The 24,560-nt window shown below is 44.3% G+C and overlaps 1 protein-coding gene and 1 long non-coding RNA gene across 2 annotated transcripts in view; one reads left to right on the top strand and one right to left on the bottom strand.

The window, feature by feature from the left end:
- LOC112871553 (DIS3-like exonuclease 2) overlaps positions 1–24,560 on the top strand; it is a 147,946-nt gene that overhangs the window by 30,028 nt on the left and 93,358 nt on the right. Inside the window, exons 3-4 of the mRNA XM_086719929.1 lie at positions 5,793–5,905; positions 17,427–17,534. Of these exons, the coding sequence (XP_086576055.1) occupies positions 5,793–5,905; positions 17,427–17,534 (221 nt within the window). The remainder of the gene's footprint in view (positions 1–5,792; positions 5,906–17,426; positions 17,535–24,560) is intronic.
- On the bottom strand, positions 13,560–17,433 carry LOC147578741 (uncharacterized). Its single transcript, XR_015255631.1, has 3 exons — positions 16,957–17,433; positions 13,794–14,002; positions 13,560–13,698 (listed from the first exon to the last, which is right to left on the bottom strand). It is a non-coding gene; the product is annotated as an uncharacterized LOC147578741 (long non-coding RNA).

The raw sequence follows: 24,560 nt of genomic DNA on the forward strand, positions 1-24,560 counted from the left end.
TTGTTAGATCTTCCTTCGAAGGAAAAATGGTGGCCCTGGCCACAGTGGGGACGGTGGGAAGAAGAGAGACCAGCCGACTTAGGGGAGAGAGTTCAGAGTGATTGATTGACACGGGCTGAGTAAGGCGTAGTTTCTTTTAGGTTTAGGCAGTGATGGTGCCCCTTTTAGTTTAGGGGAGGTGATCCCACTTCGTGGGATGGAGAGCACAGGAAGAGACATAGTGACTTTCAGAGGTGTGTGAGTGTGAGGTGCCTGTGGGACAGCTAAGTGGCATGTCAGTCTGGAGCTCGGAGAAATCGAGGCTGGGGGCACAGAATAAGGAGACCAGAGCACAGAGATGAGGCTTGAACTCCTGGGAGTGGCTGAGACATTAGGGAGAAAGTAGAATGGACAGAGAAGGCAACCCAGGGCAAAGCTCGAAGGCACGCCAACGTGTAAGGGACAGGAGAGGAAGAGGAGCCTGAGAAGGAGCAGTTGCTCTGTTAGGCTCACACCCAGAGCCAAGGGAGCAGGGGTCAGGGAAGGAGACATCACTAGGTCTCCGATGCCCTGTAAGGTCAGGCCAAGTCAGGCCTAAAAAGTTTTGTATTTAGCAACACAAACGCCATTAGCGACCCAGACAAAAGCAGTTACTTTTTTGCTGCTGAGGTACACATGGCAGTGTTGTTGCCTGACATTCTGGATCAAAACAAGTGTCAAGAAGAGCCTCTGGGTCAAGAGGGGCCTCTGTCACCGCTGTTTGGTCTTAGCAGTGGGTAAAAGTGAATTCAAGTGACCCAGGTCTGGAAGGCCCTGGTCTCACATCTCACGGGGGTAGCCTGATCCGTCCCCGCCCATAATAGACACAGCCCTTTCAGGTACTGAGGATAGTGCCTCTGCTGCCAGCCAAGGAAGACCCACTATAAGCTAGAAACTTAGAAAGGAATAGCTGAACCTTAAGGACTCACAGTTAAATAGAACTGAACTTAATGACTTTGTAGTTGTTTTACAGCTGGCTCTGCTGCAGGTGGCGAAGGGGAGTGGCGGTGGGAACCAAGAGACTGCAGGGACAGAAATGTGGCTGGGGGCAAGGCTGAGGAGAGTCCCCAGCAGGCCTTCTGGGTCCATGGCCAAGATTGGCTTCTATTGAATCTGCCTAGAGATGGGGAGAGATTTTGAGCTGTGGCCCCATTGAGATGAAAAATTGGGATGTATTCTCTTGTCTTGGAGTTTAGGGGGCTGGGGGTGATCAAAAGACAAAGAGTCTGAACCTGGTTTTGAATGCAGGGGTTATTACTAGGCAGATAATCTTGGACAAATGACTTGGAGCCTCTCTGAGGCTCAGATGATTCATCCGTGAAATACAGTTTATGTGCCTGTGTCAAAGTTAGGTCAGTGTATGTGGAGCCCTTGGGCACAAAGTAGACATGAAACGGTCACTACTACTGTCCTTATTATCATTTCTTTAAAAAAATTTTAACATTTATTCATTTTTGAGGGACAGAGAGAGACGGAGAATGAGTGGGAGAGAGGCAGAGAGAGAAAGAGACACAGAATCCGAAGCAGGCTCCAGGCTCTGGGCTCCAAGCAGCCAGCACAGAGCCCAGCGCGGGGCTTGAACTCACGGACCATGAGATCATGACCTGAGCTGAAGTTGGGCACTTAACCGACAGAGCCATCCAGGCGCTTCTCCTTATTATCATTTTTATGATTGTCATTGTCAGTATGTGTTCATACAGCCATTACTGACTTCGGAGCACTTGCACATGTTCTCACTGAAGTGACAGCTGACTTCAGCTCCACTCGCCCCCAGATAGAAGGGTGTGTAACCTTCCTCTGTCATAGTGCTGGTAATACACTGTCACCACATTGTCATATCTGCCAACCCCAAGAGACCACAAGCACCTTAAACAGAGGAATCACCTCTCATGGATGCCCGGAGCCAGAGTAAACCAGAGGCTTCATTTCTGTGTATCGTGGATCCTTGTGAGGAAGCACTTTCCCATGACAAGAACTCCTCAGAGATAGAGCAAGTGGCTTCAAGACGTGAGCTCCCCCAACCCTTGAGGACATGTCAGGGGCCACTGAGCAGGGATGCTGTTGGAAAGTGACTGAACTGGCTGGGAGGCTGGCTTAGACAAGGTGGTTTTTAAGCCCTTGTCTTAACCTTTTAAGACAAGTTTCTATTTATGTTTTAATTGGATAAAGCACTTGTGATGTCCTCTCTGCTTCATTCCAAATGTATTCATGTTAATCTTGAGGCACCACTGAGCAAAGCCAGTCCAGCATGGCCGGCCTTGGGGACTTTGCCTCCACCTGCTTCCCCAGCTCTTGAAAAACATCAGGGCTTCCCTTAGCCCCACTAGATGAAAACTTTTGATGTAAAACATATTTTAAAGAATACTTTTATATGGAGGGCGCCTGGGTGGCTCAGTCAGTTGAGCGTCCAACTTTGACTCAGGTCATGATATCATGGTTCATGAGTTCGAGCCCCACGTCGGGCTCTGTGCTGACAGCTCGGAGCCTGGAGCCTGCTTCGGATTCTGTGTCTCCCTCTCTCTCTGTTCCTCCCCCGCTCGCTCTCTGTCTCTGTCTCTCTCTCTCTCTCTCTCAAAAATAAATAAACATTAAAAAAACAATTAAAAAATTTTATTAAAAAGATGAATACTTTTTTATGGAAGACAGTATTCCTTGAAAAAACATCAAATTGATCCTAAATGGTTTGGCAGCATATGATCCAGAATGTTCTGGATTTATATTTTCTCTTTCATGGAATAAAAACTGCAGTGCCACTACCTCAAAAGTTCTGCAAGTTCACATTATGTAAATATATGTAATAAAATATTTACTTAGGGTTTCCACAAAAAAGGTCCAAAGGAGAAAATAAGAGAGCTTCTCTTTGCTGGTCTTAGAAGCTCTGCTGGGAATTCTGAGTGAAATTTAAGCCTCTGAAATATGTTTTGATTGGCCTCCTTCATGTTTTATCTCCTGTAATGAACTCTTTGTCAGTTTGTCAATTTTGACTAAGGACAGAAAGTTCATGAGTAGTAACAACACACAGACCGAATTTAAAATTATGGCTTATATCATGATGTAATAATCCTCTCTTTTCCTTTAGTCAATATTTACCTGTTAGGCCAATATATTATAATTCTGACTTCAAAAGAAGACACTTTATTTTACCTTCCCCAAGTGTTGGTTTTAGATACTTGTAATATCAAAATTGGAAACTGAGCTGTCTGAGACTCTTGGCCACATTCTCTTAGGGTTGAGTTCCTCGATCATCACAGGGCAGGTGTCCCTGCTCCCAGTGACCCAACAGCACAGCTGTGTGGCTCTCAGAGTGAGGCCGCTGAACTCTGAGCCACACTGGTTTCTCTTTCCAGACAGCCCTCTCCTCTGTGGGAAGTAGGTCTATTATATTATCCCACAGCAGCCGGGATCTCTTAGACGGACTTAGGTTTTCCCTCATGTATTAATGCTACAGGCATGGGCAGAAAGACCCAACAAACGCCCTGTAGGAGGGTGGTCCCTGAGTGCGAGGCAGATGAGGAATGGGGAACCTTAAATTCTGTTCTTCCCCTGAACTCCTTATTTCAACCACCCCATGCTTGAACGATTTTCCATTTTAAAAAACTACAGGAAGAATGGTCTCCTCCAGCGAGGAAGGAATAAGAGGATAATAAATAGCTCCAGAATGTGCAGATAAAATGTGTGATACTTTCGGACTGATCGTCTAGGCAACCAGAGGAGCAGGTAGTGATGTGTTCGGAAGCTCTTCTGAGTCAACTTGGGTATCAGTCAGGACTCTTCCTGTGAGTCATAACTGAAAGGGAACTGATTGATTCACGAACTGCCAAGTCCATAAGTAGGCTAGTTTCAAGTTCAGCTGGATCCTGGAGTTCAAATGAGGTCATAATGATTCTCCCTTTTTTTTCCTAGACCTATTATTTTCTATATTGGCATGATTGTGTGGCAAAGATGTTTCCTTGGCAGCTCCAGACTTACAATGTTCCTTGGTGTCGGGGGTCCCAGAGAGAGATCCTTTCTCCTGAAGTTACTATGAACAAGGATAGGACATAGTAGAATGACATCATGCATATATTTAAATTTAATCAAATTAGGGGCTCCTGGGTGGCTCAGTCAGTTGAGCGTCCAAACTCTTGATTTCAGCTCAGGTAAGGTTCTCATGGTTCACGAGACGGAGCCCCACGTCGGGCTCCGCGCTGAACGTGTAGCCTGTTTAAGAGTCTCTCTCTCCCTTTGCCCCTCCCCCCATCTCGCCTTCCCTCTCTCTCTCTCATTAATTAATGCAAATTCATCTTTGTGTTGATATCATCAGTGTGCCTCTGTCTGCCCATGATGCGCTCGTCATAGTACACGCTTACTTTACATGTGTACGCTTCTTTTGTATTCTGTCCATGCTGCCCATTTTCATATGCATACGTGTGTGTGTGTGTGTGTGTGTGTGTGTGTAATCACACATGCTACATGTGAGAGATGCTTTACGGGGTGTTCAAGAGTAAACCTTAAATTTACAACCTAACCATTCCCTCAACCCCACTTTAGCTGTAATCCCACCAGCCTATGCCATCTGACCATCTCTCTGGCAGAACTGTTAGGGAAGGCAGGGCCTGCTGAAAACCAGCTCTACCAGGAAGGGAAAGGGCAATTCTGAAAGGGGAAGAAAGTAGGTCTTTCACCAGAAGGGAAAAGACTACAGGCAAATAAGTCAGTTATTGATTCGTTCACTCAACAAGTATTTATTGAATGCCTATGGTTTGTCAGGCATCCTTCTAGGTATTGCCCCTACGCCAGTGAACTTTACACAGAAGGTTCTGCCTTGCTGGAGCTTACGCTATAGGGAGAGAGGAAGGCAGTAAATATGTAAGCCAATAAAGATGCGCTGTGGTATCTGGCAAGATGAGTGCCCTGAAGGAAAGAGCATGGTCATCATCTTCATCTATGGATCAGGTGCTTTGACAGGTAGAAGAAACAGGTAGAAGAAACAGAGGGCAGAGAATCTCTTCTTGTTCTGGGATTCTCTTTCAGTTGATCCTTAGAAGGTAAGAAGGGTTTTGATAGGCAGATCCTGTTGAGATGATCCCAAACATAAGAAAAAACATGAGCCAAGCAGACGTCTCAGTGGGATGAGGTAGGGTATATTCTGGGAATGGAAAGAGGTTTCCCAGGACAGCCGCATAATAGAGATGTGGAGGGGGACGCTGGAAGGCCTGGCATGGCAGGTTGGGGTGAGACTAAGTGAAGACATGGCTTACAGGCTGAAGAGTGGCATCACCAGGTCCATGGCCGAGAAGATTCTAGGCAGCGGTGTGCAGGGCTAGGTGAGAAGAGGCAGTATCGAGGCAGGAAGGCCAGGTGTAGATCTCCACATAAAGGCTGTGGTCAGAATGAGCAGGAAGAGCAGAGAAGTCAGAGGCAGAGTCTCCAGAGTTCGGGGATTCTCTCACTTCCAGTCGCCTGAAAGGGTTTGTTCACCGTCCAAAATGAGTCTTCTTTTGCAAGTCTGCTGACGTTTACAAAGACAAGAGGCCTTTAAAAATGGGAAGCATCTCGTGAAGATGGTTAATGTTGCTTCCTGGGGATAAAAATCTCACCATCTCACTAAACAGTGAGGAAAGTAACCATGCAAAGCACAGGGGGCAGTGGATTGCCCAGCAGGACTGGAAACGGGGGCCTGCACCTCAAGTCGCGTGGCCTCAGAGAATGCCATGCATTCTTGGGAAGGATTCCTGGGAGGGATGGCTGTCGCCTTCCATACCACACTGATCAGCCTTCTTCTGCATTTACAGGCAACTTCGAGGTGGGGGTTCACATTGCTGACGTCAGTTACTTTGTTCCTGAGGGATCCCCTCTGGATAAAGTAGCTGCTGAGAGAGCCACGAGTGTCTACTTGGTTCAGAAGGTAAGCACCGGTCTCCAGTTTCTTGGATTAAAAAAACGTTCTATTTAGTCTGCGTCCTTTGTTTGTTTCTCTTTTCTTAAAAAAAAAAAAATGAGGAACAGCAACCTTGTCTGAACATCTTTTCTCACATCCAGTGAGGTCTTAAGAAAAGGTTTTCTTTGGAAAAGTGCTTCCCCTCTGTGGTTGCAGGTTTTCATTCTATATTCAAAAAGAACCAAACTGAAGAGATACCAGGGCAGGACATGGGGGCGCATCTGAAGTTTCAGAGCAGCCCTGCCTCCCAAGTGACTCAGACAGGTGCCCGTGTTCGGAAAGAAATGAGGAAAAGGAACTGCCTTCAAACTCTTGTTCCAGAGTGGGGCTGTGCACACTCAGCCCATATGAGCCACAGTTTTTATGAAATTTTTTTTTTTTTCTAACCCAGCCACATGCGTTCATTTCGGTAATGTCTACGGCATTGTCACACTAGAGCAGGAGAAAGGAATGAAAACGCCTTTTGAGAAAGTTTCATCCCCTGACCTGCCCTTGACAAGATAATCTGGAGTCTCAGAGATGGAAAAGCATTTCATCGAAGAAGATATACGGATGACAAATAAGCATATGAGAAGATGCTCCTCATCATATGTTATTAGGGAAACGTAAATTAAAATAACAGTGTGATACCACCAAAAAACAAACAAACAAAAACCCAGGAACTATTCAGTACCCATCAACTCTAGAGCGAACAAGTAAATTTTGGTATAGTCGCACGGTAGGACTCTAGATTGACAACCACAGAGAAGCCTGGTGAACGAAACCAGGCACAAGAGTATGCAGCATGTGAGTCCATGTGTATAAAGTTCAAAGACGGGCAGAGTGAACACAAGTCAGAATAGTGGTTACGCTTGAGAAAAGAGGGCCCGAGTAGCGGGGGGACAGCTAATGATTCCTGATCTGGGTGCTGATTACGTGAGCTTTCAGTTCGTGAAAATGCACACTTATGTTTTCTGACTTGTGCACTTGTGCGTATGTGTGTGTGTATCATACCTAAATAAAAGTGTTTTCATTTTGAAGCTTTTGTGGGGATGACTTTCTCTCCACTCTGGCTCCTTCTATAGGTATCCGGCCTACTCAAACAAAGGAACAACATCAAAAGCCAGGTCCCTCGCTCACAGCTTGGCCCTCCTGAGAACACAGCTCTGATATTTGTACATTGTTTACACTTAATGTAACCTCAGGTTGGAGACATCCCATCCATACCTCCCACCTAAAAGTGCAGTTGGCCAAATCCGGCCCAAGGCCTCTTAGGGAAAGGGAGATAAGACTCCAGAACCCCTTGTATCTACAAACTATAATGTTATGATGGGAAGAGAAACAGAAGTAGCAATCGCTTAGACTTTGAAGACCACATAAAGTGAATGATGTGAATTGTTCTCTCCACGTAGACAAGTTTAACTCTGTTCTTCAGATTCACATATTTAGGAATTCTAGCCACAGTTAGAAGTTCTTTGTCCAAGCAGGTGGCTTTCTCTTATCTAGCTGTTGCATTCTCCTTTTATAACCAGGAATTATGTTTCCAAAACCAAAAATGGAAAAATAAAATTGGGTTAAATAACTAAGCACATTTCCTTTCCTATTCTCTTTACTTTGGTTTTGTGATTGTCACAGTTCTAGAATTTGTCTTTGGGACTGCAGTGTTGGGGCTCTGCTGTTGAGCTCTCAAAGCGGGGAGCTGAGTGGAGGAAGGGCCGGTGTGCCCCTGAGCAGCCCCCAGCTTGGGGGGAGCGAGCGCGGCGGCGCCTGCCCACAACCTTGGACAGCAGCTGTGCATTCTGATTCCTTTGAACCACGACTCTGACCTTTCTTCCTACTCATTTTTGTTTCTTGAAGGACTGTGTCCAGGAACTTTTCTACTGTTTTCACTTTACTTTGCCTATAAAGGTCTTCTTAAAAGCTGGATGAGCTGCTCTCCTCTTCCTCCAGATTCTCTGCTTTCTCATTTGGCAGAATTTCTCCCAACTTCATCAGATGGGGGAAGGAGGGTGTACGTTGGGGGAGGGGGCCGGGCGATTTCCCATCTATAGGGAATGTGGCACTGATTTCTTTTCATGCAGGGCTACTGGCTTATGAGTAACTGACATCAGAATTACAGGTCAAGCTTGATTTGGGGAATTATTCCATAGATTAGGAATATACAGTAAGACAGATATTGGGTCCAAATACCATTTTACTGTCTTTAAAATGAAATCCTTTTTGTTGGGATTTTATTCACAGTGTTAAGTATTTGGTTACTCTCATTACCAATAGGGCATACTCAGGAGAACAGATCAATTGGAATACTGTCCATTTAAGTCCCATGAAAAGACACACTCTTTCTTTTTGACAAAAATCAGGTATCTGCCCATTAGGGGACCAACCATCTAACTTTAGGCCTGTCCTCCTCAGAAGGACGTGACATCTACCCAGTAAATGTCTCCTGGCTGTCTTCCCTGAGCGGGAATTACAATGAAATTGTAAAATGTAAGGTGATTTTTAAAAATAAGTGAATTAAGTTTTAAAAGTAAAAGAAACCCTAAACAGTTGAAATCTAAACCTGAATTGTCTGCCCGTTGGCCGGAGCAGTCGTGTTATTTTAGGTGTGAAACAGCTCAAATGAAAGCTTGCCCATAAATCTCTACGCTATTTTATTGGTGCTGCTTTATAATAGAGATCAAAGATTGGGACTGGAAGCCTGTCTTAACGTGTAGTCCAAAGAGTTTTAAGATGTTCCTCTCTGACCCCAGCAGGTTGTCAGAGTGTTGATGTTTTGTTAATGTCAAACTGTGCAGCAGAGTTGATCAGATTCGGAGTTCGTGGAAGTGTTGATATGAAAAAGGAAACTCTTTCAACAGAGATGTTGGCTGGCAGATATCAATTCCCTTTAGGTTGTTGGAGTGTGTGAGTGGGGGCCCAGCTGTACCTTCCTGCTAAAACCTTGAAGTTCTCAGAGAAGAGGAGAAAAACTCCCTAAGTTCCCAGGCTCCGGCAGCCAATGGGCTCTCGAGGGTGTGAGGGAGTTTGGGAGCCAGCGGAGACCCGGGCTGGAAGGGGCAGGAGACCCCCCACCCCCACCCCCGCTTGCCCCTTCCCGGCTGGGTTGCTGACATCTGGCTCCCTTGAGCTTCAGTAGCCCCCCTGCTGCTGCTAGTCCCTCCTGTTCCTCTTTGCATGGATGATTGATTCTTCCCCTCTGTGGCCCTTTCCGTTGGTCACAGGGCTGTCCTGGCTAACCCGTTGCTGAACTTGGCCAGCCTGCCCGCTGTGGCTTTAGCAGATGTTTCTGCTCTCTGAGGCTAATATAAGATTTTATAGTCTGGATGGTACCCCCACCCAGCTGCCTTGGGCAATGGCGTATTTACCCAAATGATCAGTTTCTCTCAAGTCTCCCAAACCCTAGTCCAGAATGCTTAGAAAGTCAGTGTCCTGTCACCATGTCCCTTTTTTTCCATGACAGCTTTTAAACTCTGCCCTGATTCAACGTTAATGCTGGCCCGAAGCATGCTTACGGAGACTTAGAACCCTTTAAGTCCCTTTCCTTCTCCAATGCCTGAAGGGCTGTCGATCTTCATCCAGTTCGTATTTGTTGAGGCCCGGCTGTGTGCCAGGTGGCAGGTGTGTAAAGATGAGGGAGATGCTGGTCCTGCCCTGGGGAAGTCAGAGGAGGTGGGCACGTAACGAGCACTTACAGTACACCGGGCCCCCTGCAGTTACGGAAGTAGTCTGGGAGGTGGGGAGCACTAGGGAGGACAGAGAAGTCGTACCTGCCCGGGCTGGTGGTAGGAGAGGAGCTTCCAAAAGAGCCAAGACGCCTCACGACAAAATTGAGTTTTGAGCAGCGTTTCAAATTTTAAGTCAAAAATCTCTACGTGGGTAGAGAGGGCATTCCAGGCAGTGGCTCAACGAGGAACAAAGCAGTTTGGAATTTCTGGAGTAGAAGTTGCAGGAGCCAAAAGCTGAAGTTACAAAGAGAGGCCTGGAGTGGCAAGCTGAGGAGTGTGGACTTCATCTTGAGGGCAAGTAGGGAAGGGACATGGTCTCCTTTGTTTCAGGTAGAAAGTCACCTTGGCAACCATGTGGTTGAAGAATAGTGAGGCCAGAGGGAGGAAAATTGTTATCAGGACCAGAGCCCTTTCCCTCAGCTGTGGCCCCTTGAGGCTTTGAGTAACCACCCCAAAGTAGGTGGGGGGTTTTGCTCATAGAATTTTAGGAGAGTTTACCAACATGCTGGTGTCCAGCTGGACTCCAGGAGAACTAGAGAAATAGGTGTCTTCGGCCTGGTGCTAAAATGGACATCCTGAGCAAGGAGCCCCTGGCTGCTTCCCCTCCCATCCAAGAATCCGTATCACACAGCAAGGGGCGGGACTGGGTACCCGGGAAGTTGGCTTCCCCATGATGTCTCTGATTTCTCCTCGGAGATAGAGGCCCTCTCCCAGCTTCTCATTGAGAGCTTTTGGCCACCGTTGACCCTTGGCCACTGAACACAGAGACGGAGGGTTCAGGCTTTACTGGACACGTCTCTGCTCCGTTGCAGGTGTTTGGACCCTCCCTCGTTAGCAGGACAAGCAAAAATATCAAACTGTCAAATTCAATCCATCAGCTATTGGAAAGGTAAAGGCCATGTGTCCTACTGTAAATGGGTTTGCAGATTATCATTGGGTAGAGTAGAGTAAGGAGATGCAGAAGTATGGAGAATAATAAGGAAACCTTACCCAGAATAATTTCCACTCTAGAACTCTGCTGCCAGTTTAGAAGACTATTCAAATATAATCCAAGAGAGATGAACGTGGCCACACTTGAACAGTGGAAGACGGAGAGGAGAGAAGACTCATTTGAGAGAGATTTAGATGTACAAACCTACAGATTCTGGGAACTGATTGGTTGTAGCAGGCAGAGGAGAGTGGAGAAATCACAAGATAACACCCAGTGGTGTTCTGTGGGAGGAGTGTGTGCGCGCGCGCGCGCGCGCGCGTGTGTGTGTGTGTGTGTGTGTGTGTGTGTGGTTTTGTTGTTGTTTGCTTGCATGTTTAACTGGTAGCAGGGTGCTGCTGCTCTTAACAGAAATAGGAAACATAGTCATAGCAACAGCATCCCCCTGATGCATAAGTGGTTGCGTGATGCTGTGACAGCCAGCAGTTTCTCACCCCCCGGAGGGACCTTTCTTCTCTTTTCCTCTTGTTCGATGTGTCCTGCACTCACCACCCCTGTCTGGGAGGTTGTCCAGGCGCTGTGTCCAGATGTCACAGAGCCGACGAGCATGCGTAGACCACAGACTCTGGTCCAGGTGGGGCTCCCCTGAAGCAGCAGGACTTGTATTCGAGGAAGCAGCTCATTGAGAGCGGCTGCCTATGTCTCTGGCCCTCCTCCCACGGGGATCCCTGCTGTGCTGTGTGCACCTGACACGTGTGTCACGGGGTCATGGAGCGCATGGCCAGTGCCCCCGATTTATGAGAGGCCACGACGTGCCAAACCACGGATGTGATTGTAATATCTTCTTCATCCCTTCATCCCTTCTCTTCTTTGAAAGAGAAATAACCATCTATTTGCAAAACTACATGGGCATAAAGACTTCTCTCTGAATACCGTCTGAATTCTGCCCCAAGATCTGGTGAAAGTTTATTAAAAGAAATGCCCTTTAAAAACTAAAGATAATTACACTACCTGAAAACGTTTTCAAGTTTAGCTTCTTCATGAGCACTTAGGTTCTTTGGCATTTGAATATGAAAATGTTGTCCTCTGTATAAGAAAAAAAGATACCAAGCAGTGTTTATAACCTGGGCGGCCACTGAGTGTGCCAGTAGTGTCTAGGAGAGAACAGTCAAAACAGTTTGTCTTCTACTTAAAATGCTAGCTGTCTATGAAATTCTTGTGTCAGGTTGTTTAAATAGAAGTCCACCATGGATTTCATAAAATGTTTAACGTGATGCAATAAACAGTAAACACGGAAAGAATAAGTGATTCATTCCCCGGGCAGAAGTCAGTCATTTGCAGACAAGGTGCCCGCTGTGTGTCAGGTACGAGATAGACGGGCACAAGAGCTGGTGCTCATTCCTGAAGATTCCAGGGTGCGGTGGGAAGGAGAGGCATGGAAAGAAGTAACTAGGATGTGCTAAGAGCTACAGAAGTGTCACAAGAGAGCTGGGAGAGTGGAATAAATGGCTGCTTAGGACGGCCTCAGATCCTTTTCGAAAGAGCTGCAGGGAGGGGGGACGGGAAGTATACGAAACACCATACATCCTCCCTTGGGGGAATCTGGATATGCCTTTGAGGGATGATGATGAGCCGAATCTTCGAGGATGTGCAAAAGTTGGCCAGATGTAAGACATCCAGAAAGATGTCCCAGAGAGAACAGTCTTGGCAAGACCTAGAACGGTGAGCAGGCCTGGCAGGTGAAGGGTGTGCGGTGAGTGGCCCTGCTGAAGGGGAAGGCCTCGCCGGGTGACCGAAGGACCTGGTGGGCCGCGGGATGGCCGGTGAGCGGACTTGTATTGAGCATCTTAAGTATTGTTTTGCCAGTAAGAAAGCCAAGGCTCAGAATTCCACTAGTTTGCCCAGGGTGTACAGGAGGTGGTAGGCCCAGGATTAGACTTCAAGTCTGTGGGGCCTCAAATTCTTTACTCTTTTAACTGTGATGTGCTCCTGATGAGTATGGACTTCACTCTGCTGTTTACTGATCTTTAGACGTGTGTGTGTGTGTGTGTGTGTGTGTGTGAGATAAAGGCCTTTTCTGCAAATAAAACATAACCTTAAACTCTAATATATAAGAACAGATCAGGTTGTATTTCATTAGCTTAAATTTCTTTCATACTTAAATGTGTAAGACTTATGAGATCAACTCAAGAAAGCAGTGGCTTTTTCTTAATAAGCTTTTATTTTAGACTCATTTTAGCAATAACAGAAAAGTTGCGAAGACAGTACAAAGAGGTCCCACTTCCCAGTTCCCCCAGTGTTAACATCTTATATTACCCTAGGACATTTGTCATAACTAACAAGCTGACACTGGGAAATTACTATTAACTAAACTCCATACTTTATTTGGATTTTACCAGCTTTTCCACCAATGTCTTCTTTTGGATTCACTCCAGGATACCACATTGTATTTATTTTTTTTTTTTCAACGTTTATTTATTTTTGGGACAGAGAGTGACAGAGCCTGAACAGGGGAGGGGCAGAGAGAGAGGGAGACACAGAATCGGAAACAGGCTCCAGGCTCCAGGCTCCGAGCCATCAACCCAGAGCCCGACGCGGGGCTCGAACTCCCGGACCGCGAGATCGTGACCTGGCTGAAGTCGGACGCTTAACCAACTGCGCCACCCAGGCGCCCCACATTGTATTTAATTGTAGTGACTTTTCTTTTGACAAACACAAAGTCAGGAATTGCATTATGTTCGCATGTGCTCAGCTTTGTGATTCAAAATAAGATAGTGCCTTGAACACTTGAAAGAAACACTACTATATGTAAAGAGGTATTAAGCCCTGGGCTACGAGCATGCCGGGAGAACAGCCTACTACCGAAATACAATTGGTATAATTATCAGATAATGCAGGGCAGAGAAGAATCCCAGAATTCACACCCAACAAATTTGATTTAGTCTATCTTAGCTTGGGCTGTCATAAAACATACTATAGACTAGGTGGCTTAAACAACAGACATTTATGTTTCCACAGTTCTGGGGAGTAGAAGTCCTAGATGAGGGTCCCAGCCAGTTCGGTTCATAGTGAGGACTCTTCCTGGCTTGTAGATGGCTGTGTCCTCACAGGGCCTTTTTTCTGTGTCTCTGCAGGGCAGGGAGAGGAGAGTTACCTCTCTCTATCGGATCAGAGCCCCACCCTGTGACTTCATTTAACCTTAATTACCTCCTCAAGACCCTACCTCCAGTGCGGGGACATTGAGGGCTAGGGCTTCCCCATAGGAATTTGCGGGGGTGGGGGGACAGTTCCATCCATAGCAGAATCCAAAACCTGAAATGATGGGAAATCTTTACAGTCTCGTCCCAAGACAGTGTGGTCTTGAGACTTTCTCCATTTTGCACCTTATGTGTATGCAGGTAAAGATGTATTATCTTGTAAAACACCGGATACCTGAAAGACAATGTTAAATATGTAGATCATATTTTAACATTCATTAAATAAGTTAAAGAAAATGTAGTGTCATCTGAACAGATGGTATAAAAGCAACGGCAAGAAAAAAAAACCATCAAAAATGATTGTCTTACAAAAAGCTGTTACCAAAAGTTTTTGGGTGGTCATTAGATTTCACACAGGTGTTTAAAAAAAATACCGCATCCTTCAGAATAATGCCAAGTAATGCCATACAATTATTATTTGTTACTGGTGTGGGCCATGAGTTCTAGAATTTACATTTCCATACCAAAGGTTATTTACTGTATTGAAACAGGGTACAGGTACAGTCACTTCACAGAGTAAGAAACCACGGGGAGTGTTGAAAAAGGGCTGCTACTGTGGCTGGTTTAGTTTGGGAGGGGAGTGGATGGTAATCAAGAAAGGTGTGGAAGAAGGAATAGATTAAAGGGAGGAGAGAGCGAGATCCAGGTAGAGATACTGTGTTCATCTTTGGAACTTTAGAGAAAACAAGTAGCATTCTGGGACAGCTGTGAAGTCATCATTTTAAAGTTAAGTTGAAGAGAATTTTTTTTTTTTAATTAAAGAAGGTATACCACTGGATCAGTTTATTATGGACTAGAAAGATCAATAAAGGGAAGAAATCATTTGGGCTTAAAGAACTGCAAAATGAGTGATCAGTTGATCCTAGCATTCTCCTAGGAAACCTGTGATACTTTGTTGGAGTATCCCTGCTGATCTTCCGACGTGTGGTCTGGTCAGCTGCGATACTACTTTCAATCACGAAAGCATCGATTCTGCAATTTTATTTTGGTGAAACCCCGTCATGAGTTTACACTCAGCCCTTGGGTTCTTTTATTGTTCCCAGATTTATTGGCAAATCATTGATAAACACAACTGTGTATTTTGAAAGTGTGAAACGATTGCCAAGATGAAGTTAAGGAATACATGCACTGCCTCTCACGGTTAGGTCTTGTGTGCGTGGGGTGAGAATGCTTCAGGTTTACTGTCAGCAAATTTCAAGTGTACCGCATCCTGCCATTAACTGTAGTCACCATGCTGTACCTTAAGATCCTCAGAACTTACTCATCGCGTAACCGAAAGTACGTGCCATTTGATCTATATCTCCCCATTTTTCTCCCCCCAGCCCCCCAGCCACTGCCATGTAAATGATACCATACGGTATTTGAGATCCTGTCTGGCTTAATTCACTGAGTATAGTGCCCTCCCAGGCTCATTCATGCTGTCACAACTGGCAGGAGTTCCTTCTTTTTTTATGGATAATAATATGCCATAGTTTATGTGCATGTACACATTGTCTTTATCCCTTCATCTGTCAACAGACACTTGGGTTGTTGCCATGTCTTATGGTTGTGAATAATGCTGCCGTGAGCATGAGAACACAGATATCTCTTCAAAGGACTGATTCCATTTCCTTGGGGTATATACCAGGAAGTGGGGTTACTGGATCAAATGGTAACTCTGTTTTTAATGTTTCGAGGGACCTCTATACTGTTTTCCGTTATGGCTCTACCAATTTAGATCCCCCCTCAATAATGTATGAGTGTCCTCTTCTCTCCACATCCTCACCACCCTTTGTTATTTCTTGTCTTTTTGGTAATAGCCATCCTAACAGATGTGAGATAATTTACCAGTCCCACTTACAACAGCATGAAAAACAATAAAATACTTAGGAATACATTTAACCAGGAGGTAAAAGTTGTGTACACTGAAAACTGTAAGACGTCAATGAAAGAAATTGATAAAGGCACAAGTAAGTGTAAAGACAGGCATCCTGTGTTCTTGGATTGGAAGAATTAATATTGTTAAAATGCTCATACTCCCCAAAGTTATCTACAGATTCAGTGTAATCTCTATCAAATTTCCAATAGCATTTTTCACAAAAATAGAAAATCTCTCCTAAAATTAATATAGGACCACAAAGGACTATGAGTAGCTAAAGCTATCTTGAGGCAGAAAACAAAACCACAGGGGCGCCTGGGTGGCACAGTTGGTTAAGCGTCCGACTTCAACCAGGTCACGATCTCGCGGTCCGTGAGTTCGAGCCCCGCGTCAGGCTCTGGGCTGATGGCTCAGAGCCTGGAGCCTGTTTCCGATTCTGTGTCTCCCTCTCTCTCTGTCCCTCCCCCGTTCATGCTCTGTCTCTCTCTGTCCCAAAAATAAATAAACGTTGAAAAATAAAATAAAATAAAATAAAAATAAAAATAAAAAAAAAAAGAAAACAAAACCACAGGCATCACACTTCTCATTTCAAACTACGTTACGAAGCTACAATAATCAAAACAGTAGGGTACTAGTATAAAAACAGACACATGGATCAATAGAACAGAATAGACAGCTTGGAAATAAACCCATGTACATGTGGCCAACTAGTCTTTGACAAAGGTGCCAAGAACATACAAGGGGGAAAAGACAGTCTCTTCAATACATGGTGCTGAGAAAACTGACAGCCACATGCAAAGAATGACACTGGACACCCATCTTACACTGCACACAAAAACTAACTTGAATTAGGAGCGCCTGGTGGCTCTCAGTTAAGCATCCAACTCCCGGTTTCAACTCGGGTCATGATCTCACGGTTCGTGAATTTGAGCCCCACATCAGACTCTGCGCCGACGGCGTGAAGTCCGCTTAGGATTCCCTGTCTCGCCCTCTCTCTGCCCCTCCCCTGCTCGTGTGTGCATGCTCATATTCATTCATTCTCTGTCTCTCCCTCTCTCAAAAATAAATAAATAAACTTAAAAAAAAAAACAACTTGAATTAAAGACTTAAGTGTAAGACCTTGGGTTCTTAAGTATAGAGTTCAACTGGAAGATTATATCCAAAAAGTCCAACTCATTCTTGGCTCTAGAGTTTCAGTTTTAGCGTATAGTAAAATGTAATTATTTTTCATTGCTGTAATATCGCTTTTCCCCGTTACCAATTCTTCTCACCTTTCCAGTTCACATTCCCATTTCTCTGGAGGCTCTTTGCAAATGTGCCAGGTGGCATGGTCCTTCTGTGGCCTTCAGGGGACAGTGCTGCCTCCATCTTCAGTTTGCTCTGGAAGCTCAAGCTCTTCATCAAAACTCTGTCCCCTAGGGGCACCTGGGTGGCTCAGTCAGGTTGAGCGACCGACTTCAGTTCAGGCCATGATCTCACGGTTGGTGGGTTCAAGCCCCGCGTCGGGCTCTGTGCTGACAGCTCAGAGCCTGGAACCTGCTTCCCATTCTGTGTCTCCCTCTCTCTCTGCCCTTCTCTCTCTCTCTCTCTCTCTCTCTCTCTCTCTCTCTCTCTCTCAAATATAAATAAACGTTAAAAATTAAAAAACAACAACAACTCTGTCCTCTGGGTGGCTCCCAAGTCTGGTCAGCTCCTGCAGATGAGAGAGCAATGTGCTCATGGGCCTGTTCTTTGCTTGCAGGTTGTCCCCATGCTTCCCAGGCTGCTGTGTGAAGAGCTGTGCAGCCTCCATCCCATGACAGACAAGCTGACCTTCTCTGTGATCTGGACACTCACCCCAGAGGGCAAGGTAACAGCTTACACGCGTGAGCAGTTCATTCAGTGAGTCCCTGTTAATCGCCCACTTTGCGCCTGGTGCCGAGCTGGAGTCCCACGGTGTAGAAGGGCACTGTACGGGCAGTCGCCATAGAGAACAGAGGAGAGCCTCCTGCCTCTGAAGAGCTGTCAGTCCATTTAGAAGGCCAGACTGACCGTGAGCAATTGGAAATAGGTTGTTTCTTTCTTATCTTTTATCAAACGGAAGAAGGAATTGTGTAAACAAAGTCACTGGGGGGCTTAGTGCAGGAGCTGAGATGTAAAGCTGAATGTGGACCGGCAGTGGCAGAAGGGGCAGAAGGGGCAGAAGGGGCTACAGTTAGGAGAACGGGCCCTGTTTGAAGGAGGACACTGCGGGGAAAGGGTTGTGAGTTTGGGAAGGTGGCACGGAGTCAACCTGTGGGGACCCTCAAATGACAGTCACAAATGAATTCTGGGTTGTTAGGGTTCCTCTGAAGGGTCATGAGAAAGGTGACATTTTGGAAAGATTAGTGCCACATCTTTGTGCAGGTGACCTGGTAGTTGGAAGATGAATTAAATTGGCACAGAGCAATGCCATAATCAGGGCCCAATGGTGAAACTACGGACCAAGCACAGAAAGGAGAAGAATGTCAGCAGGCACTCCCTAAAGGTGGGGGACAAATGAGACAGCTAAATGGAAGATAACTCTAGGAAAAACTAGTTTTCTCCCCACAAACAGAAGCAACCCTAAACATCCAAAAATAAGGTAATGATTAAGTAACATACAGCACCGATTCAGTGGGATGTTATGCAGTTACTAGAGCTGTTGCAGGGACCATGTAAGAGCATAGGAAATGTTTATGCTGTAATATTCAATGGAAGTAAAAAGAAGATATTTAATTACAAAGAGGCTCCAAATAAAGATGGAGAATCAAATACCCACATTTACTTTCATTCCCTCCCAAAACCTCACTAAAACAACAGCGAAGAGATTTTTTTAAAAGACATAAACCCACAAGGACAAAGAGAATGGGAGAGCAGACAACAGCAACAAAATTTTGGAACTGGGAAGCAGATGGATGAGTGGTCACTGACTTAGCAGTCCTGAGAAAGCTGAATCCTGAGCCAACAATCGAGAAGGCCAAGAAACAACTCAATTTTGCATAGCCGAACCCTAAAGAAATTCAGAAATTGATGGCACCAGGTAACTGCACAAAGTGGAAGAGAGGTGGGTGAAGAGGAAACTAACCGTATTGGTTGACAGTTCATTTAGAAAGATTGCCCCTCCCGTAACTTGGAAGAAGAACAGAAATTTATTCTCTGGACAGGATGAAGTTAAGGATGTCTGAACAGGGGGACACCAAACACACTTAATGGTAATGGTCGTTTGGGAGAGGTTGATTGAGTGCTAGCCTCCTAAATGTTAAAAATCCCAGCTTTCTTCTCCAGCTAAATGCAGAATTCTGGTCACCAAGCCTTATACTCTTGAGTCCGGAGATGAGAAACTTTTCTTGAGGAATCAGAGTGTGAAGAGTTAAGGATCATCGCCTCAGGCACTCCCCAACCAGCAGCCCAGCTCCTCTCCCTGTAGGGAATCTTAGAGGCAGCAAGTCCTTCAACGCGAGCAGAGCTCTTTAGGATTTCACTAAAAATCAGCATTTCAGGATTTCACTTCCACATATGAAGAGACATCCAAGGGGCACCTGGCTGGCTGAGTCAGTGGAGCATGCGACTCTATACCTTGGGGTCATGTGTTCAAGCTTCACTCTGGGCATACAGCTTACTTAAAAGAGAGAGAGAGACAACTAAAACTAAAGCCACTACCATGAAATAGAAAAACCAAAGCAAACAAACAGAAAAAAGCAACTAGGACAAAACAGACTGTACAGGGAAAAGAAATTATCATTTATATCTCTAGAGAATTTTTTAAAGAAATTATAAGATCTAGATACTTTAAAACAAGAAACAGGAGCAGGGAGAAAGAGCTCATGGAAATTTAAAACATGATAGAAGAAATAAAGGCAACTCAAAATTCTGGTTGGCAGATAGAGTTGAGGAGTTGTCCCAGAAAGAGATAGAACAAATAAGAAAATTAGAGGACTAGTCCAGGATATCCAGTATTTTTTCAATGAATATTCCAGAAATTGAGAACAATCAAAAAAGGGAGAAGAAATGATCAACAAAATAACTCAACAAAATGCCCCTTTCCTGCAGGATTTGACTTTCCAGATTGAAAGAACCCAGTGCCCAGCACCATGGTGGATACACATCATCTCCAGACCATATCATCATAAAATCTCAGAACACCAGGGACAAAGGAAAGATCCTCTTGGCTTCTAAGAAGGAAAAAAAAAAAAGTCACATACAGTCGTTCAGAACTCAGAATAACTTAAGACTATTCTGTTATAACCCTAGAAGCTAGATGGCAATGAAACAACACTTTCTAATCCTGAAAGACTATGATTTTAATGCTAAAATTCTGTACCCAGCTAAGCTGTCAATAAAATGTGTGAATCGGAAAGGACATTTTCAGGGCACTTGGGTGGCTTAGTCAGTTGAGAGTCCAACCTTGACTTAGGTCATGATCTCACCTTTCATGAGTTCGAGCCCCACATCGAACTCTCTGCTGCCAGCGTAGAGCCCGCTCCATTCAGATCCTCTGTCTCCCTCTCACTGCCCCTCCCCCGCTCAGGCTCAAGTGCGCATTTTCTCTCTCTGTCTCTCTTTCAAAAATAAGTAAGCATTAAAAAATTTTAAAAAGGAAAGGAAAGGACATTTTCAGATATGCAAGGCCTCAAAAAAATGTACCTTTCATATATCCTTTCTCAGGAAGCTACCAGAAGATGTGCTTCACCAGAATGAAAGAGTAAATCAGGAAGGAGGAAGACCTAGGATTCAGGGAGGAAATAAACCAACCCAGGAAAGCAGTGAAAGAATCACCTAGATCACAGGTTGGGGAACTTTTTCTGTCAAGGACAGGATAGTACTTTTTTTTTCCTTTTCAGTTTTTAGGCCACTCGGTCTCTGTCACAACCACTCAACTCTACCTTTGTGCCATTGTAGCACAAAAGTAGACAATATGTAAGTGAAAGAGCGTGGCTATATTCCAGTAAAACTCTACTTAAAAACAGATGACAGGCTGGATTTGACCTACAGGTCATAATTTTCTGTAGATGATGGTGAAGAAGGTCCCTAGGGCAACAACTCTACAAGGGTATAGAAGACAGCCAGACAGGCTGTAGCAGCCCAGAAGGCTCTAAGAGAGATGTCTTCAAGAAAATGAAATAGTTAAAACATCTATATATCTGAATTTTTTGAGAGATGATTTAGACCAGCACTTATAGAATTTTTTGGTCTGAGGACTTGTTACACTAAAAAAATCTTCAATGACCTCAAAATGTTTACGTTCATGTGGATTACCTATTAAAAATTAGAACTGCTAGAAATTTTAAATATTTATTTAAAGTAATAATAAGCCATAAATAATATTTCATGAAAAGTAACTATGTTTTCTAAAAATTAGGAGAGTTTTATATTTTCCTAAATCTTTTTCACAACTGTATTAAGGAAGACATTAAACCAGCTTCTCATATATGCTTCTTTTTCAATCTGTTAGGGTAAGTTATTTTGGTTGAACTATGTAAGTGAAGAAAATCCAGCTTCAAACAGATATGTAGTTGGAAAATAAAGGTGTGTTTATTTATTTATGTATATTATTTTTGAGAGAGAGAACGCACCCAGGAAAGGGGCAGAGAGAGAGGGAGAGAGAATCCTAAGCGGGTTCCACACCCAGCTCAGAGGCTCAGTCTTACAAACCTCGAGATCATGACCTGAACTGAAGTCAAGAGTTGGACGCTTAACTGACTGAGCCACTCAGGTGCCCCAAAAGGGGTATTTTAATAGTTTTTTCAGGTAATTATGGATATTCGTCTCTGCATTACACCAGAATTTGACAGTTTCTTAAAAATTAGTTCCATTCTAGAATCTGAAACTGTATCTGCTAGGGACTAAATTCTGTACCACTGAAACCCATATGTTGACGCTCCAGTGCCCTAGTGTGTGTCTGGAGGTAGAGCCTGTAAGGAGATAATTTAGGTTACATGAGGTCATAAGGGTGGAGCCCTGATCTGATAGAATTAATGTGTTTGTAAGAAGCGAGACCAGAGAGCTCGCTTTCTCCCTGCCCTGTGAGGACACAGTGAGAAGGTGGTCATCCTCAAGCCAGGAAGAGAGCCTCTCTCACCATAAACCAAATAGGCTGGCACCTTGATCTTGTCCTTCCCAAACTCTAGAACTGTGAGAAAGCAATTATCAACAACGCCCAGACTGGGGTATGCTGTTATGGCAGCCCTAGTAGGCTGATACAATAGATACAATAATATCACTTCAACTTTTTTTACTAGATTACATTAAAATCTGTCTTATATTTTATTTTTTTTAATGTTTTATTTTATTTTCGAGAGGGCGGGGAGGGGCAGAGAGACAGAGACAGAGGATCCAAAGCAGGCTCCACTGTGATAGCAGAGAGCTCGACGCGGGACTCAAACCCACAAACCAGGAGATCATGATCTGAGCCAAAGTTGGACACTTAAGCGACTTAGCCACTGAGGCACCCCAGTCTTATACTCTAAAAATTTTTTTTTTTTCAACGTTTATTTTTATTTTTGGGACAGAGACAGAGCATGAACGGGGGAGGGGCAGAGAGAGAGGGAGACACAGAATCGGAAGCAGGCTCCAGGCTCTGAGCCATCAGCCCAGAGCCCGACGCGGGGCTCGAACTCCCGGACCGCGAGATCGTGACCTGGCTGAAGTCGGACGCTTAACCGACTGCGCCACCCAGGCGCCCCGTCTCTAAATGGACCTTTTACCTAGGCAGTGATTTTTTTTTTAATCATGCATTCAGAAAGTTTAGATCATTTAGAAAATATTGGCTCCTTATGCTGATCTTCTACATGTGAACATATTTCCTTTTATGATATCAAAAAATCACATTGGTTAATATCACTGCTGATATTAGACAAGTCTTTAAGTATTAGGAAACATGTACCATGTGTCGGATACAAGGTTTCCAAAATTCTCAGTTTTGTGAAAGCTCAAATTTTATCATAGGCAATAAATAATATCAGTTGTTTTTCTCGAAGCCCCAAATAACCATCGTTTGAGTATTACTTGTTCCTTCAAGTAAAAATGGCGTTTCGTAAAAAAAAGCCATCGGTTCAGCTTACAGCTCAATTACATAACTGCTTTTCCTCCAGACAACCGTCATACTTCATTCAGCATGCAGCTTTCTGTGAAGAAAACAAGGACTCCAGGATTGAGCCATAAGAAGACTAATAACTGTTACTGCGTCATCAAGAACATTCTTACCCACGTCATCAAAAACATTCAAACATTCTTAAGCCAGCTAGACTTTCTGTTCCTGGGACTGAGGTGGTCAAGAGTATCCTGGCACTGGATACATTTGTTGCCGTTGCCTTATTCATGCCAAGGCAGCGGCAGCGGCAGCAGCAATTTCCGCCGTCAGTGCTTTTGTTCCCAGTGTAAATGTCAACACAAGGAAAAAGTCAAATAATGCCTTAGGATTTATTGTTATGAAAATAGCACTGACCTCCTGGGTCCCTGCAAGGGTCTCAGGCACCCCCAGGAGTCCACAGACCATACTTCAAGAACCACTGTTTTAGACAGTTGGTGGGAAGTTTGGGGTAGATTAATATACATCGTATACAGAAAAACCAAGCAAATTAAAACAAAGCAGCTATTAATTCTGGTGAAAATAAAAATTCGTGTAGGAAAGAAAAGTAACACTTAGCATGCACATAACCATAATAGTTCGTTCTGACAGCGATGATGTGACCATTGGGAGGGCAAGGGCCTGGAGCGGTTCTGTGGGTTTGGTTGGGGGAAAGGAGCACATGTGGGAAAAAAACTAAATTCTCTTCTTCTATAGTAAAAAGTTTTGAATAACACCTAAAACTGAAAAATCAAGAAGCAGCGATCAGGCAGGCTACTTAGAAATATAGAAGTAAGTACCAAAATAACCTGCTAGGATCGGTGAAAATGGTTACCCCTGGGGAAGGGCAGAGGAAGGAAGGAGACAGAGGGCTGCTAGTTTTCACAGGCCTTTAACACTCTTTTTGTCGGCTTGAACTATGGATGCTTTAACTTTTCAATTTTTATTTTGAAAAATTTCAAATAGACATGAAAGTAAAGAAAATAGCGTAATAAACCCACCCTCTCTATCTCCCAGATTCGACTACTGACAACCTTTTTTTTTTCTGAAGTATTGTAAAACAAACCAGAGACATCATGTCATTTCACTCATATTTTGATACATAACTAAAAATTTTAGACATTTTCGTATATAACAACAATGCTGTTAGCACACCTTACAATTAATACTAAGGCCTCGGTGTCCTCCACAACCCAGTCCATGATTACATTTCCCAGATTGTCTCCAACTAATTTGTCAGAACCGGAAGCAAAACAAGTTACACACATTATGTTTGGTTTTTACAACTCCTAAATGTCTGATAATCAGTTCCTTTTTAAGAGTCAAGAAACAGGGCAACTGGGTGGCTCGGTTGGTGGGGCGGCCGACTTCAGCTCAGGTCACGATCTCACGGTTCGTGAGTTCAAGCCCCGCATCAGGCTCTGTGCTCACAGCTCAGAGTCTGGAGCATGCTTCAGAATCTGTGTGTGTGTGTGTGTGTGTGTGTGTGTGTGTGTGTGCCCCTCTCTCCCTCACACTCTGTTTCTCTCTCTCTCAGAAATAAATAAATAGTAAAAAAAAAAAGAGTCAAGAAACAAATATTATCTGAAATACAAAGAAGGAATTGTGAAGACAGTATGCCAGCAATCATATTTTGGTGGGGGTGGGAACATACAGGGGGAAAAAAATGAATGGAAAAAGACCAGAAGGAAATAAAATAGGATGCCAACAGTGGTTGTATTTGGGTACTAAGGATATGAGTAATTTTTTCTACTTTTTTGTATTTTCTAATGTTTTTTTGAAAACATGTATTAGTTTTATATTTTTATA

This window comes from Puma concolor, chromosome C1 (assembly GCF_028749965.1).
Source record: "Puma concolor isolate L17-30 chromosome C1, mPumCon1.1.hap2, whole genome shotgun sequence".
NCBI lineage: Eukaryota > Metazoa > Chordata > Mammalia > Carnivora > Felidae > Puma > Puma concolor.